The 15,562-nt window shown below is 40.5% G+C and overlaps 1 protein-coding gene across 1 annotated transcript; it reads left to right on the top strand.

Annotated features, from left to right (window-relative positions):
* Nucleotides 1-7,444: 7,444 nt before the first annotated feature.
* si:dkey-96l17.6 (kinesin-like protein KIN-14E) lies at nucleotides 7,445-15,561 on the top strand. Its single transcript, XM_039620763.1, has 21 exons — nucleotides 7,445-7,475; nucleotides 7,872-7,973; nucleotides 9,069-9,178; nucleotides 9,741-9,833; nucleotides 9,911-10,033; nucleotides 10,219-10,311; nucleotides 10,462-10,522; nucleotides 10,610-10,752; nucleotides 10,898-11,074; nucleotides 11,200-11,360; nucleotides 11,487-11,599; nucleotides 11,782-11,885; nucleotides 12,186-12,285; nucleotides 12,364-12,556; nucleotides 13,084-13,264; nucleotides 13,369-13,606; nucleotides 13,910-14,070; nucleotides 14,153-14,257; nucleotides 14,350-14,447; nucleotides 14,537-14,615; nucleotides 14,706-15,561. The coding sequence occupies exons 2-21, from the start codon at nucleotides 7,898-7,900 to the stop codon at nucleotides 14,754-14,756; spliced, it is 2,460 nt and encodes an 819-aa protein (XP_039476697.1). The 5' UTR covers nucleotides 7,445-7,475; nucleotides 7,872-7,897; the 3' UTR covers nucleotides 14,757-15,561.
* The last annotated feature ends 1 nt before the right edge of the window (nucleotide 15,562 follows it).

Raw genomic sequence — 15,562 nt, 5'->3', positions numbered from 1 at the left:
TTTCCCATTACAGTCGTAGCGCACTCGGTGCTTGCTTGGAAGTTTAGGGGTTTTTTTCGCTGTAAAAAGAAGTTTTCTTCCCACGCACAATGGACACTAATGTTTTTGTTACTTTTTATGGAATCAAACTCAAAATAAGGTCAGTACTTCCACGCTTTGAACGCTGCATGCTCATACTCTCTCGCACTTGATATATTATGATCTGCACACAGCTGTTGTCACGAACGTCGCACTCGCTTACGTCACTGTCATGAGACATTCTCGCAAAAAATCACGGTTTTAGTAACGCAGTAACGCAGCGTTCCTACGTGAAAGTAACGGTAATCTAATTACCGTTTTTGCAATAGTAATCCCTTACATTACTCGTTACTTGAAAAAAGTAATCAGATTACAGTAACGCGTTACTTGTAACGCGTTACTGCCCATCTCTGTTTATGTGGGAGTCCAGCATTACATTGTCTGTATGAATAACCAAGCTAACCAACACCTCAAAATTCCTCCAAGGTCTAAGCGTTGGAGTGATGAGATAATGCGTGTCTCTGAGGTGTGTTGTGTTGTCATGACAGCAGGGCCAGGTTGTCATACTCCTTGCAGTCTGCATGTCTCAACAGAGTGTTAATGCTGTCAGTGATTACAATATTTTAACCCCGTCAGACTTTGTAATCAGACGGAACAATTGAATTCCCAGAGGCTAGTGGCGACATGCAATAAAAGCTCCGTCACATATACGAGATGTCCTGATATTTTCCGGTGATGAAAGACTTGTGTGATTAATTGGTTGGAGTTTCCAGATTGGAGAAAAAGGGTCAGTTTGATATCCAGGGTTAGGGTTGCGAATGTGGAGAAATAAAGGGAAACGGCAGGCAAAGCTGCATTTTCATTAAAGTGGTATCACGGGTGGATTTACCTCTAAGTAAGGTGTGTTAAACAGATGCTCAAGCTGTGGACCAAATGTTCCAAATGAGTTTCTCAGTCTAAGAAAGACAAAAAAGAAAAGGAAACTGTAACAGAGACCCTCAGGACAGCAGTAGCAGCTGCAACTGATATGATTTTATTACAAAATAAATTTTATTAGCAAGACTTTCTGATGTTCTCTTCATTCTCTTCTTGTTTTCTGGATGTAGGTGGTATGTTTTAGTTTTATTAACTTTATTTGGGAAATTGTAGGTTTCCAAGAAAAGAAAGAGAAAAAACAGAGCCCAAGTGAAGTGTGTGTGTGTGTGTGTGTGTGTGTGTGTGTGTGTGTGTGTGTGTAAACTATATATGTGTGTGTTAGTATGAGGAAGCATCCAGTTACAATCTCTATCTCACACACGGGAAACCTGAGGACTGTTTATGGCATCTTTTTACCCTCTGGCTGTGCAGAGTTTAAGATGGTACCCAGTGAAACTCCATCTCTGCAGGTTTAATATTTAAAGACTGTTTAGAGTTTGGTTCCCATAAGAGATCAGGGTCATCTCTTCCTCCTGATCAGCACAGCAGCATCCTGGCCTGAATCACATCGAAGGGATCTGAGCTGCTCTGACAAACAGGTAGTTCTGCTTTTTTTTCTCTCTTTTTTTACATTTTTGTATTTAAATATACATTCATTTGCATATTTTTACACTTTAGTGGATGCTGTTATAGTAAATTTGCACAAGTTTAGTAAAGGAAGCTGAAGATTTGTTCTGATACGGCACTGTGAAATGAGAGAATCTGAAAATAAAAATAGGTCCACACTGAAAGTTTGGGATTTTCAGTTTTTCCTGTTCTGAAGCTTGCAGCTTATAGTAGCTTGGAGAGGCTGACTGAAGGATTACACTCCTTGAGTGAAACTGCTGAGTGGGCATTTTGACATCTGCACATAGTTTGAGGGCGCAATAGAAAGTTCAAGATATAGATTAAAATATTTGAGGATTTTCAGTTTGTAAGTTCATTTTTTTTAGCTTTCAAAACTCAACATGATCTTTCCTTTTTGTGTGTTTCAGACGTGTCCACTCTCATGTGTCAACTTAACAGAGATCAACCTAAAGAATAGCAGTGACCTGCACCGCATATTTATATACACAATGTACGTGAACTCTCCCGGAGCTGAGAGTGGATCCTATTCACTGACCTTCCTGGGAAAGAAAGTAGGAAGACATCGATCTGTAGCTCCTGCAGGCAAGCAATGTGAGTTTAAAAACAAAGTCCCATAACTAATGGCTTTTATTCATATGCATGGTGAAAACAGCATCCCCATCTTTTTGTTGTATCTGATATCATGTAAGAATAGAGCTGACAGAGGGGATTGTGGGCAGACAGATGAAGTTGGACATGGGTTAAATATTTCAGCTGCTTGGCTGCCTCCTTTGTGAAGCATTGAAGCAGCCAGTGCATTGAAAAAAACAGAACGCATTGTTCCTAAAAGAACCTGGTTGAAAATCTAGATATGAGAACCTGTGGAACCAGATTGAAGCACATGCAAGCTCACATACTGACTGACAAGTGCACAGACTTATATGGCAGCGGCATTAATAACTGGTAGCCACTACATCTGAATAGAAAATACACCAGGTGTGTTTTTCACAGTTATTTTTTATGTGCATTTGAATTCTCATGGCTTTAAAGGTCCTTATGTCCCATGAAGATGTTATCAGTACCTTAAAGCTGCCTGTCCTCATGCTGCACCTCCTTTTTGTTCTTTCACCTTTTCTCTGTCCACAACCGTCAAAAGTCTATCCAAAGTAATGGCAGTGGAGGGAAGGATCATACCTCATCTTTTCATTTCACTGTCTGTATTTATAGTTCATATGTAATATGTTTCTCTCAGTTGCCTGGGAGACGACTGTCAGGTCTGCTTGCCCCGAGGACCGCGTGGTGTCCTCGAGGGCTGCTAAAGTCCCTGTGGCAGCGCAGACGCTGGAAGAGCTACCAGGCAGTGTACCAGAGCTTCAAGATGAAAGGCCATGCCCGATTATTCACAACACACAGCTTGACCAGTTTGAGAAAACCACAGCAGGTCAGAACAGCTGACTTTTAGTTTTGCCCTGTTTTCTGTCTTTTGCCTTTGGGCTCTTCTACAACCTGCTTTTAGACTCATTCAACTGGATAACTGTGCTTTTATTCCAGTAACTTTCTCTCCAGTTCCTGACATAATTTCTGTTTCTCTGCTGAAAGGTGTTTCTGTGAGGAAAGTTACAACATGACAACACACCCACATTCCTGTACGAGGAATAAAAGAGAGGAGAGGGTGGGATGGGTTCTGCATGACACGGAGAATGATGAAGTTGTCAAACAGGGCCAACTTGTGGAATATTTTAGATAAGGCTGAGAGTGGTAAAGCTTCGAACTGAAAGAGAAAGTAAGCCAGAACTAACTTTTTAGTTAACTAGAACATATTAATTGTGTTATAATCTACTTTTTGATTGCAGCCTTCAGAAATGTAAATAGACATTAAACTGAATGCCATGAATCGCTAAAAAAAAAATGTAAGGCATGTTTGAAATCTTAGAAATAAAATGGAAATGTTTCCAAGTGATTTATGTGTTTTCTTTTCCCCAAGAGTCCTTCCATGTAAGTGCAATAAAATGATCATAAATGCGTTATAAAAAGAGGCGCCATGAGAGTACAAACCTTAACCAGGTTAGCTCACTCTGAGCAGTATTTACTTGTAGGAGAATAGTATTGTATGGGTGGACGCTCCCTTAGAGTAGAGTCACTACTCCTCCACATGGAAAGGAGCCAGTTGTGGAGGTTTGAGCATCTGAAAAGGATGCCTCCTGGGTGAGAAGTTCTGGGCATGTCCCACCGGAATGACCCCGCGGCAGACCCAGGACACACTGGAGAGATTATAACTCTTGGCTGGCCTGGGAACGCCTTGGTGTTCCCCGGGATAAGCTGGAGGAGGTGGCTGGAGACCGGGAGGCCTACAGTTTTTTTCTATCTAGGCAGCTCATTCTCTTGACACAACTTTGTGTAAAGATAGAAAACATGTTGGGCCCAACTTGAAAAAAAGGCAGATGTGAAATTCAAAAGTGAGGTCAGAGGTCCAATTTCACATGATATTTGAATACCAGCTTAAATGTGACAGTAAGAATCCCCATATATCAGTATCATAATCTGAATGCTCCCAATACAAACCGATGCAGTAGAATTTTAAGCATTCATGAAAACGATAAAAGACATTTTATTGAGGTTTAACCTTATTTGACCTTGAAGAAAAGGTCAACGGTCCAAAGTAATGTTATATTAAGAATCCCCATATATTATTCCATTAATGCATATATGCTGTCAATGCAAAAAATGACAGTAAGAAACATTTTTAAATGCTCTTTATGGCATTACTGTATTATCACTTTGACCTTGAGATCAATGCATTGAGCTTGAACGAGAGGTCAGAGTTCAAATGTGACATAATATTTTAAACCTTTCTATGCTACTTTATATATATATATATATATATATATATATATATATATATATATATATATATATATATATATATATATATATATATATATATATATATATATATATATATATATATATATATGTTAACAGTAGGCACCATGCTTGTAAGAATCTTAGTTTTTCAGTTATAAGGCTTTTTGTCAATTTTTGACCAATGAATCATTGCATTGACCTTGAAAACCTTTGTAGATGTAAGCCAGATTTTAATGGATTGTTAACATGACTCCACTCGACACCCCTACAAAGATCAGAATTATCAGAATTCATTTAAACTTTTCGAGTTACCATGTTATTCAGACAGAATGACAGCACACATACAAACACTACCAAAACATAACCTCCTGGGTGAAGGTAACAAAAATACAGTTTCCATCCACGTGGAAAGAAGCTAAATGAATTTATTTGGAGTTCAATTCCAACATCAGGCCGGGGTCTTTCTGTGTGGAGTTTGCATGTTCTCCCCATGTTTGCGTGGGTTCCCTCCGGGTACTCCGGCTTCCTCCCACCGTCCAAAGACATGCAGTTTGAGGGGATAGGTTAATTGGATAATCCAAATTGCCACTAGGTGTGAATGTGCGAGTGAATGTGAGTGTGAATGGTTGTCTGTCCCTGTGTGTTGGCCCTGCGACAGACTGGCGACCTGTCCAGGGTGTACCCCGCCTCTCGCCCTATGACAGCTGGGATAGGCTCCAGCGCCCCCCGCGACCCTGAAAAGGATAAGCGGAAGCGAATGGATGGATGGATGGACTTTTGGAGCAGTTTTTTTTAGTTTATATGATTCATTTCATTGTTAAAATCTAGCATTTCAACTCAGTTCCCCACATAGCAAAATTGGTATGGCTCGGATCTGGCCCACACAATGTGCTTACACATGGCCCACATACCGCAAAGAATGACGGCCCTTTGGCGGCCCAGATCTGGTTTGCCAGAGGTGGCTCGCACATGGGCCAGCACAAGGCCAATTGCAGGCACACTGGTGGTCCTGTGCTGGCCCATGTGTGGATTACCTCTGGCAAACCTGATCTGGGCCACCAAATGGCCGTCATTCTTTGCGGTATGTGGGCCATGTGTAAGTTGTGTGCAGCCACGAGCTGCAAGCCATGTAATAACAACATGTGCCGGAACATAATAGTGCAACAGTAACATGACGAAACTCCGTTCGGACAGTGAATGGCCTGATGCTTTTATACCACTTTTCTATGCTCCCAGTTTACTTAATGTGTTTTATACAACATGCCACATTCACCCACTTTCTCTAAACTGAGTGCTTCCTAATTACATTCATACTCTTGACATGCAGACTGGAAGAACCAGGGATCGAACCACTAACATTCCGATCAGTAGGTGACCTGCTCTACCTCCTGAGCTACAGCCACCTACTGGCAGCAACAAGTAAACCGTCACTAGGTTTTGGATATAGTGTACACTCACAAACCTGTCAAATCTGCATTTGAAACGTTGGCTACCATAGCAGTATAATATTGCAACATGGCATTTGCTTCTTCTAACTAAAATAGGAAAATAGGAACATAGATAGTGCCATCATTGCCAGACCTGGCCCACATCTGGTTGACATACACTCTGCCATGACACCGGTCAGTCAGAAGTGCCAGCTTGATGCCGGATCCGGGGAAGACCTGTTTTCTATGGGCCCGGGCCACATAAACCAAACCACAATCGAGCCAGATGTGGCATGCCATCACATGGACAGTGCCATCTATGGCAGGCCTGGCCCATATGTGGGTGGCATACGTCTTATCATGCCAGAAGTCAGCCAGCAGTGCCAGCTTGATCTGGGCCAGACCTGCTTGCTATGTGGGTCTACAAGCATGCTGGGTAAAAAAAAAAAAAAAAAAAAAACTACACAAGCAAACAATGAAAGTATGTCACAAGCTTCCACCTGTAAAGTATCATGACTATTTAATTCTATATATACATACAATACCAGTCAAAAATCTGGACACACCTTGTCATTGAATGTTTTTTCTTTATTTTTTACTACTTTCTAAATTGTATATACTAACTATAGACATCAAATACATGAAGCAAGATCTATGAAACTAGTCGGAAAGAAATCTGATTAATAACTCTAAATATGTTTTAAATTTTATATTTCTGAAAGTCGCCACTCTTTGCTTTGCTGACAGCTCTGCAAACCCTTGGCCTTCTCTCAGTGAGCTTCATGATGTAGTCACCTGAAATGGTTTTCACTTCACAGGTGTGCCTTGTCAGGGTTCATTTGTGGAATTTCTTGCCCTCTTAATTTCGGTTGGGAAATCAGTTGTGTAGTGCAGAAGTCAGGTTAGTACACAGCTGACAGTCCTATTTGACAACTCTTAGAATTCATATAATAACAAGAACCAATCAGCTAAGTATAGAGAAACGACAGTCCATCATTACTTTAAGAACTGAAGGTCGGTCAGTCTGGAAAATTGCTAAAACTTTGAATGTGTCCCCATTGCAGCTGCAAAAACTATCAAGGGCTACAACGAAACTGGCTCACACAAGGACCACCCCAAAAAAGGAAGACCAAGGGTCACCTCTTCTGGTGAAGATAAATTCATCCGAGTTACCAGTCTCCGAAATTGCAAAACATCTCTACATCAACTGTTCAGACGAGACTGTGTGAATGAGGCCCTTATGGTCAAATAGCTGCTAAGAAACCACTACTAAGGAAAAGTGTCCTGCCATGTCTTTGTGCGAGGCAGAAAAGGTGAATGGATAGTCTCTAGTTCCCACCATGAAGCATAGAGGAGGAGGTGTGATAGTGTGGTGGTGATTTGCTGGTGACACTGTTGGGGATTTATTCAAACTTGATGGCACACTGAACCAGGATGGCTACCACTGCATCCTGCAGAACTTTGCATTTAGTTGGATCATCAATTATTTTTCAGCAGGAAAAAGACCCCAAACACACCTCCAGGCAGTGTAAGGCCTATTTGACCAAGAAGGAGAGTGATGGAGTGCTGCAAAAGATGGCTTGGCCTCCACAGTCCCCTGACCTAAACCCAGTGGAGATGGTTCGGGATGAGATGGACTGCAGAGTGAATATAAAACTTGTTTTCAGTTATTTCACATGTTTTTGTTTACTACATATTTCCATATGTGTTCATTCACAGTTTTTGTACCTTCAGTGAGAAATGTAACATAAAGAGTCATGAAAATAAAGTATAACCATTAAATGAGAAGGTGTATCCAAAGAAAATTGTATATATAAATATATATATTATATAAATATAATTAGATAATTGGGTGAAAATTTACAATTTTCTTCACTTAAGCGACTTAAAAAATTAGGGACACTATTTATGTTTACACAGGGATTACAAAAAAAAGCTTCCAATAGACAATATGTGCTTACAGAACCTGTGCCTTCTGCTTTTTCATATCTATTCAGTTTTGATTCCAACTCTCCAAACTCTTTTGCTTAACTGTTTAAGCTGTTGCTTATCCACAAACTCTTTGGATGAAGAGGTGGGCTGCGTTCAGGCGCTGGATCACTGCCGACCGAAGGAAACACAATGGACAAGAGGTCAACCAAGGTGCTGTAAAAAAAAAAAAAAGAGGAAATGGGGGTTATAGTGTGTGCGTGTTTCCCTGCAGTATGGGTGTTCAGTTTCTGCTTACACAGTAATTGTGTTGAAGTAAAAAATGCAACAATGTAAAACAGTCTGTGACAAATCAAGAAAAAATAAAAAATACTTAAAGTAGCAATAATAAAAGCACTGGTGATGGTGACCGTGTTTTATAGTGCACGACATTATTACATTTTTAAAGCATCGGTGTTAAAGCAGTATCTCACTGTTGCATTTGGATGAAGAGTAGCTAGGTTTAATAAATCCCAAACTAAGGCCAGCAAACCTCAAAAGCTAAATCATATCTGATATGCTGAGACAGGAATAATAATAAAAAAAACATCAAAGTACAAAAAAAAAAAAGAAATACATGCGAAAAATACAAAAAACAATTTCATTTTAAGGAGTTCATGGACAAAATGGTTGGGAACCACAGATTCAGAGCAAAAACATATGCTGAAATGTTAATTTTATAGTACTTTAAATTTGCAATTTAGTTTCTGTCTCTGCTGTGAGACGAGTGTGACAGTGGATGTGGTGGAATGTGAAAAAGTTACTTTTTATTATTGTTCGTTTTAATACAGGGAGGAGTATGAAATGTGAATCTTACGACACACCCCTGCATTCATGTCATAATTTGATTTGTAATTCATTCTCTAGGCAGACCTTAAATTGACTATCTATAGAATATACATAAATGGACAAACAGAGCATAAGTTAACATAGGACTACTAGGAGATTATTCATGGCTGCATTGTTGATCCCTTTTTAGAAACTGTTTCAGTGAAGTTTTATGTGCCACATACTGATTGCCCAACATGAACTGGCAGACAGGTAGATCAGTGCAGTCTATCTAGTTTAAGTCTATGTGCGTTTGCTTTTACAAGCTTAGTCATCATTTTAACATGATTTCCGAGTATACTTTGAGAACTTTACCTGTGTACAGATTTAAAATCATGCTCCTTGTGCATGGCACTAGAGATAGGTTTGCTACTAATTATCACTTTAACTAAGCCCCATTCTCTGTAATAAACAGTCATTTGCAGTGTGCTCTTTCTGCAGGCTCATCTGAATCTCAGCTGCCAGGCAGGAGTGATGCAGATCAAGCTGAGCAGTCACCAGGTGGCAAGATCTACATCCCCTATGAGTCTGCTGAACTCTGCATTGCTCAGGTAAAATAATGAGGATCATCACAGGACAGTCGTGCAGACCAATGTAGTTTTATTTAAAGTAGAACCAGTTTTACACTAGTGGAGGTACCGTATCACAGATTAATATGTTAGAGAGACTGCGCAGGTTGGATGATTCAGGGACAAAGTAAGAAGGGAGATAATTAGTTTCTTTGAACTTGCAGATGGAAACATATGACCTGCTGCAGTGACTCCAACATGAAATAGCAAAAAGAAGAAGATAAACAAAGAATTAACATCATAATCTCAACCAGCCTATGATGCATGTTAGCATGGTCAAAGCAGACAAAGTAGCTCATTCTTCTTTCTCAGTGGACAATAAATATTTCTTCAGACCTTTTACTTAGTGCTTTGCCTGTTTGCAGGCATACAGACACACAATGAATACACTGTCAAACACTGCTGTTTTGCTCTCACTCACACTCACATGGGTGCCTTGATAGTGCCACTGTTGCCCTCGAAGGCATTTGATCAGGATCGTGATACCAGGATGCATTTTTCTGTTTATCTAATATCTGTTAGTGACTATGTGCTGTAAAAACAGATAGCCAAGGACATGGAAACCATGAGTAAAAGGCACCTGGAAATGGTCCAGGAGCTGGAAGAGAACTTCCAGATGACAGTGCGGGAGAACCAGGTGATGATGTGTGTGAGTGTCTGTGTGAGGGTCTCTACTAAAACAAAACAGTACTGCCAACGGTCCTCTCTTATCAGAACTGTACCGTACAGAAGATCAGATCTCACTATCAGAACAAGTTAAACAGTCTGCGAAAAATCCTGGATGTCTACCAGGAGAAAGTGGAGAAGAAGAAAGCCGACTGGGAGGCTAAAGTTGAGGTCAGAGTCCTCCTATTTGTCATACATGTTCACCTCTATTAGTTTAATCTTGCTCATTTTACTGCAAATTTGTTATGGTGCATTTCTACTTTTAATTTTCCAGTTCATATTCCTTGTAATCCACATCTGAAATATTGAGTGGCCGGATGCATATTTACATGCATTCGTGGTCCTGTTTCCTGCAGAGCTTGAAAGCTCAAAACGAGCTGTTGCTGAAGGAGCAGAGAGCTGAGAGGAAGAGGAGCGTGGAAGAGGCCCTGCAGTGGCACAGAGAAAAGGTTGCATAGCAGTTTGGCAGAATTCATGACCTCTTACATCAGTTATCCATCTTCTGAATGAGAGCACACTCTTGTGGCTATATTTGAGAAGAACATTGAGTCTATTTTAACAATATAATCACATAGATTTTCTTCTTTACTTTCAATTAGAGCAAAATGTTGGAACTGTTCTCCAACAGGCTGGATGTCCTGCACAGCCACCAGGCCTCCAGTGAGTTTAGCTGCCATGATGTTAAAGTCTGTGAAACAACTAATTTTTGTGCCTAACAAATTATTCATGCCATTTTGCATTGAGCAGCATTGCAGGAGCTACAGATGGCCCGACAAGAAATAGGAAACGTCCAAGAAATGTTGGTGGTCTCCACACAGGAGCAGCAGGAAACCACAGGGGAAGGTGAAAACCTGGAGAATGAAGGACTGTCAGCACAGCAACAGACAGGGGTGGGTTTGAATTAGTTATTGTGACAGCATTAAAATAAAAAAACAAAAACAAGAAAAGGACAATAAGAAGAAAAGTTTAGAGTGGTGTTTTTTCTGTTTTGTTTTGGTTTATTTCTGGTGGACTAAGGCCCCTTTTTTAATGAAGGACTGCAGTGATTCTGATCAACCACTGGAGGGCGCTAAAGCTCGCCTAGAGGAGCTAAAGGAGAGCCTGTACCAGAGGGAGAGGGAGATCACTGAACTGCTGGAGGCAGAGAGGAGCCCCATTCCTCCGGTGCCTCAGCCACCCTGCAGCGTTCTGCTTTCCACCGTCATACACAAGGTGCTACTCACACATTAGTTAATATTAAACTATGTGTAAAACCAACTGCCAGCTACAAAATCAAAGCAAATTCTCTTTTCCTCCCTGATTTATTAAGGCTGTCGCATCGATTTCTCTTCCTTTAGGCTCGTGAAATCTGCAGTGCAGTGCCTGAAACCAGAGCCCTGTTAGACCAGATGATTGAGGACAATCGGGTTGCTCTGGCTGAAGCCAGAAACAAACTGGACCAACTCAAGAATGTTCAAGAAGAAAGCAATGACAGAGAGGATGCCACTGACTGGGAGGGGTAAAAAAATGAAAAAAGGGAGAAAAAAAACATATGGTTTCTTAATGGTTGCAATAACTCCTTAATATTAAAATATCAGGTTAAACTAAGACACACTTACATTAGAGTTTTTCTTATATTTCACAGGTCAGAGAAATACAAGACAAATCTGTCTCTATTGCAAGGAACAGTAAGGGAATTTGAGGTCTGTCAAATTGCTTTAGGCTGCATTAAAAATGGAGAGAGCCCCGTGATGAATGGTAAGTACATCTTATATTTCCTGAATATGTTGGCTCCATCCAGTAATCGTAAGTGAATTCATGTAGTCACATCACATACATTCTTCACTTCTTTTATATAACAAAACATTATTTCTTATTTACCTCTTATTGTCATGATATATAAGTAACAGTCCTTTACACATCACTCCATCTCCGCTCAGACTGTGCAGTTTCAGAACTGGAGGATATCCTGGGTCAGGAAGCAAGCCAATCCACGGGTGGAGTTAAGAGTGCCGGTCAGCAGCTTCTGTTGCTGCAGGATCAGGTTAGTTTTGTTTTGTTTTTTTTACCACATGGGTGAATGTCTTAGGTCAGATCTGTCCACCCAAACACTACAGAAACCACAGACAGAGGCATGAATCTGTCTACAGTGAGCTTTTACAGATACATGCTGCTCATTAGGTATCACTTATATTATAAATCAACAGTCCAGCAGGGTACCAAAGCAGCACCACTGTTATTCTAAACACTGATTATAGAATATTTTAACACAAAGTGCTGTAAATACATGATTTTATTTAATGCATTCCGATAACGCTTTCCTTATCATTGTGTTTTTTTCAAGCTGAAGCAAGAAAAAGAAGAGAAAAAGATAATAATTGAGAACTACACTTCAGAAAGGACCCTGAGGAAAAAATATTACAATATGGTTGAAGACATGAAAGGTATGCATGTGTACTGTATGTAGTGCATTTTAGTTTCGACCTGACGAAACTAACAACAAAAACAACTTGTTTCTTCAGGTAAAATTAGAGTGTTTTGTCGGATTCGCCCTGTGAGCCGAGCCGAAGCTGCGCAGGGTGGGGCCATCGTTGTGGAAAAAATAGACGAATACTCTGTCACCGTAGAAACCCCTCGTGGACCAAGGGAGTTTCAGTTTGACAAGGTGTTCAGTGCTGAAGCCTCTCAGGAAGACTTGTTTCATGACACCAGCAGGTGAGAGGCCCAGCCCTGTTTATTCAATGTAACATAACAGACACAGGGAGTCCCAAATTTCTATCATAGCAACTGCTGTGAATCTAAAAAGTAACTTTAAGGTACCAGCTCAGCCTAACCAAAGCTACAGTTACCTAACGTGTGCTGCATGGAGGCACTCAAGCTTGGGTTAAATTGGGATTTGTGATGAGTGGGGGCTCTTCTCCGTTAGAGAAGATAAAATTCCTTCATTGCCAGTACACAGACGACAGCTGATGCTGCATTTGCTCATGCTGCATTCGCTCATGCTGCTGTGCCACCTCTGTAGACTGTTTATCTCAGTTTGGGATTCTGCTGCTGTGCAATGTTATGGCTATTTAGTAACGTTAAAAGGGAGCAAATTATGTTCAAAAGCAGATTTCAAGAGTTGATGGAAAAGTAGAAACAGTGAAACCCAATTTATGTTACCTCTTGCTCCTGAGGTAACTTAACATCAAGACTTCCATATATTTTGATGCTTTCAACTGAAGAAAATGTGTTTCCCACAGGCTCATCCAGTTAGCTATTGATGGTTACAACGTTTGCGTCTTTGCGTATGGCCAGACGGGCTCAGGGAAGACCTTCACTATGGTTGGGGACAAGGAACAGAAGAATCCAGGGATCATCCCGAGAGCTTTCAATGCCATGTTTGATATCATGCGCAAGAACAACTCTAAATTCAGCTTCAAGGTAGCAGACATTATTTCACGAGCATATAAACAAACCATGTTTGGGAGAGAAAAGACGTCACTGCCCCTTGTTCCTCTCTTCCTGGTTACTGTGCTTCCTTTTAGGTTTCAGCCTATATGCTGGAGCTGTACAATGACAGGCTGCAGGACCTCTTTGCGAGCCAGGCTGGTGAGGCCCACGGACACACTCAATCCCATGGCCAGGCCAGGCGGGTGGAGATCAAGAGGAACAGAAAGGGGGTTGTGTTCGCCCAAGGAGCAGAGACAAAAGAGGCTTCCAGTGCCCAGGAGCTCTACGCTCTGTTCCAGCAGGCCTGCGCAAACCGACACATCTCTGCCACCAGTGAGCTCTCAATGCCGTGCAAAAGCCACCTGGTTCAAATAGGGTTCTGCTAATTGATTTGGATTAATCGTGTTAGTTACAGTTATAGCAGTGGGGTGGCATTTAGGTACATCATTACAGATCTGGAAAGCAGCAGAACAATAATACGCTGATGCTAAACCTTTGTTATATATATATATAGAGAGAGAGAGAATCTGAGGACTGATTATTAATCAACATCTTCTGAAGTCACACTTCTTAAAATACCAGAAATATATAAAAATCCATCTTTCTTTATCCTGTTGTATTTTGTCATTTTTTAAGAGATGAACATGGAGAGTTCCCGCTCTCATCTTATTGTTGGCATCATGGTGGAGAGCAGGAATCTGACAAACGGGAGTGTAAGCAGTGGGAAGCTGAGCCTTGTAGACCTGGCAGGCAGTGAGCGAGCAGCCAAAACAGGTGCCAAGGACCACCAGCTGAAGGTCTGCTCCTATCTTATGTTTTAATGGGTCAGAGTGGTTTGTCATGACTTCTTTAAATTCTTCCATGTTCTCCTCTGTGCAGGAGGCAAACTCCATCAACAAGTCTTTGAGTGCACTGGGTGATGTGATCTCAGCTTTATCTGCTGAACTGCCCCATGTGCCATACAGGAATAGCAAGCTGACACAGGTAATAAATTAAAAAGGCAGTATTCTAGTTTTTCAGTTCTGAACTCCAACGTAGACAAGCAGGTCAACCAAAATGTGTTTCATCTCTTTCAGGTGATGCAGGACTCTTTGGGTGGAAATGCCAAAACTCTGATGATCGTCAACATCTCTCCTACAGAATACAATCTTGACGAGACGCTCACATCTCTTATGTAACAGAGAGAAAAAAAACAGTGTTTTATTTTATTTTAGCACTAAAAAAACTCAACAGAATAACACTTGAACTCTCTGAACTTTGCAGTTATGCAACAAGAGTGAAGGCCATAACCAACAACGCTCAGAGAAATGTGGAAAGCAAAGAGATTGCCCAGCTGAAAGAGGTGCATGCCACTTTCACAGCCAGCTATTCAAATATATACATTTCTATTTAGAATTAAACCATAAAATAATGTGAATGTATTTTTTTCCAGGTGATCATGAAATTGAGATCTGGGCAGAGCGTGGAAGAGGAAGATGTTTGAACCGTTCTGCGTCGTAATAGTGAATAAAGTTATGAGTAAAGATTGTTAGAGATGTTCACATATTAATTTAGCCATTACTTAATTAGTTGGACAGAAGAAAGGGTGACATCACAATGCGGTGACAGTTGCTGTGAGGATTGCGTGTGGTTTCTTAATGAATGCTGCCGCCTAAATGTATAGAAAGAGGCCCCCACAATAAGAGGCTCCATGTGTAAATGAAGATGTGAATAGTCTGTAGGTCATTCAGTTTGCACGTTTTTGCGTGTGGTAAAAGCTAACATGCGTGTGGCAGTGAGTTCAGTGGCTGTGAATAGACATGCAATAGCACGCAATGTTACACTGTTGTTGACAAGAGTCATACAGATGAGTTTGTAAAATAAAAGCTTTAGTTCAAAGGTCAGGGGAATTTTAGGAAAGGTTCAAATCTGCTAATGTATCAAAGAAAATTTGTCCACTTGTACACAAAAATCTATAGAATATAAGATTTCATACTAAATACGGCACTGTGACACAGGTCTCATGAGGAAAACAATATTTATTATTTAATATGTATCCTTAGTTAATATTTATAATTAAAATAAAAAATTAAATAGGGTTAAAAGATTGTCTGTCATTCTACTTTCCTTAATACATTCCCATAGCTCAGTTTTCTACACAGTGTATTGGATCTCTTATAATGACTTTGGCATGTGTGCAGTACAAACTCATACTTTGTATTGTTCAGACTCTGGGAGATCTGTCGGTTCATTTGTGTGTGTGGCACCCATAAATTGTAATGCATTCATTCATAAAAAGTTGACACAAAG

Source organism: Oreochromis aureus, linkage group 12 (genome assembly GCF_013358895.1).
Source record: "Oreochromis aureus strain Israel breed Guangdong linkage group 12, ZZ_aureus, whole genome shotgun sequence".
Lineage (NCBI taxonomy): Eukaryota > Metazoa > Chordata > Actinopteri > Cichliformes > Cichlidae > Oreochromis > Oreochromis aureus.
This window is presented reverse-complemented; position numbering and strand designations above follow the sequence as displayed.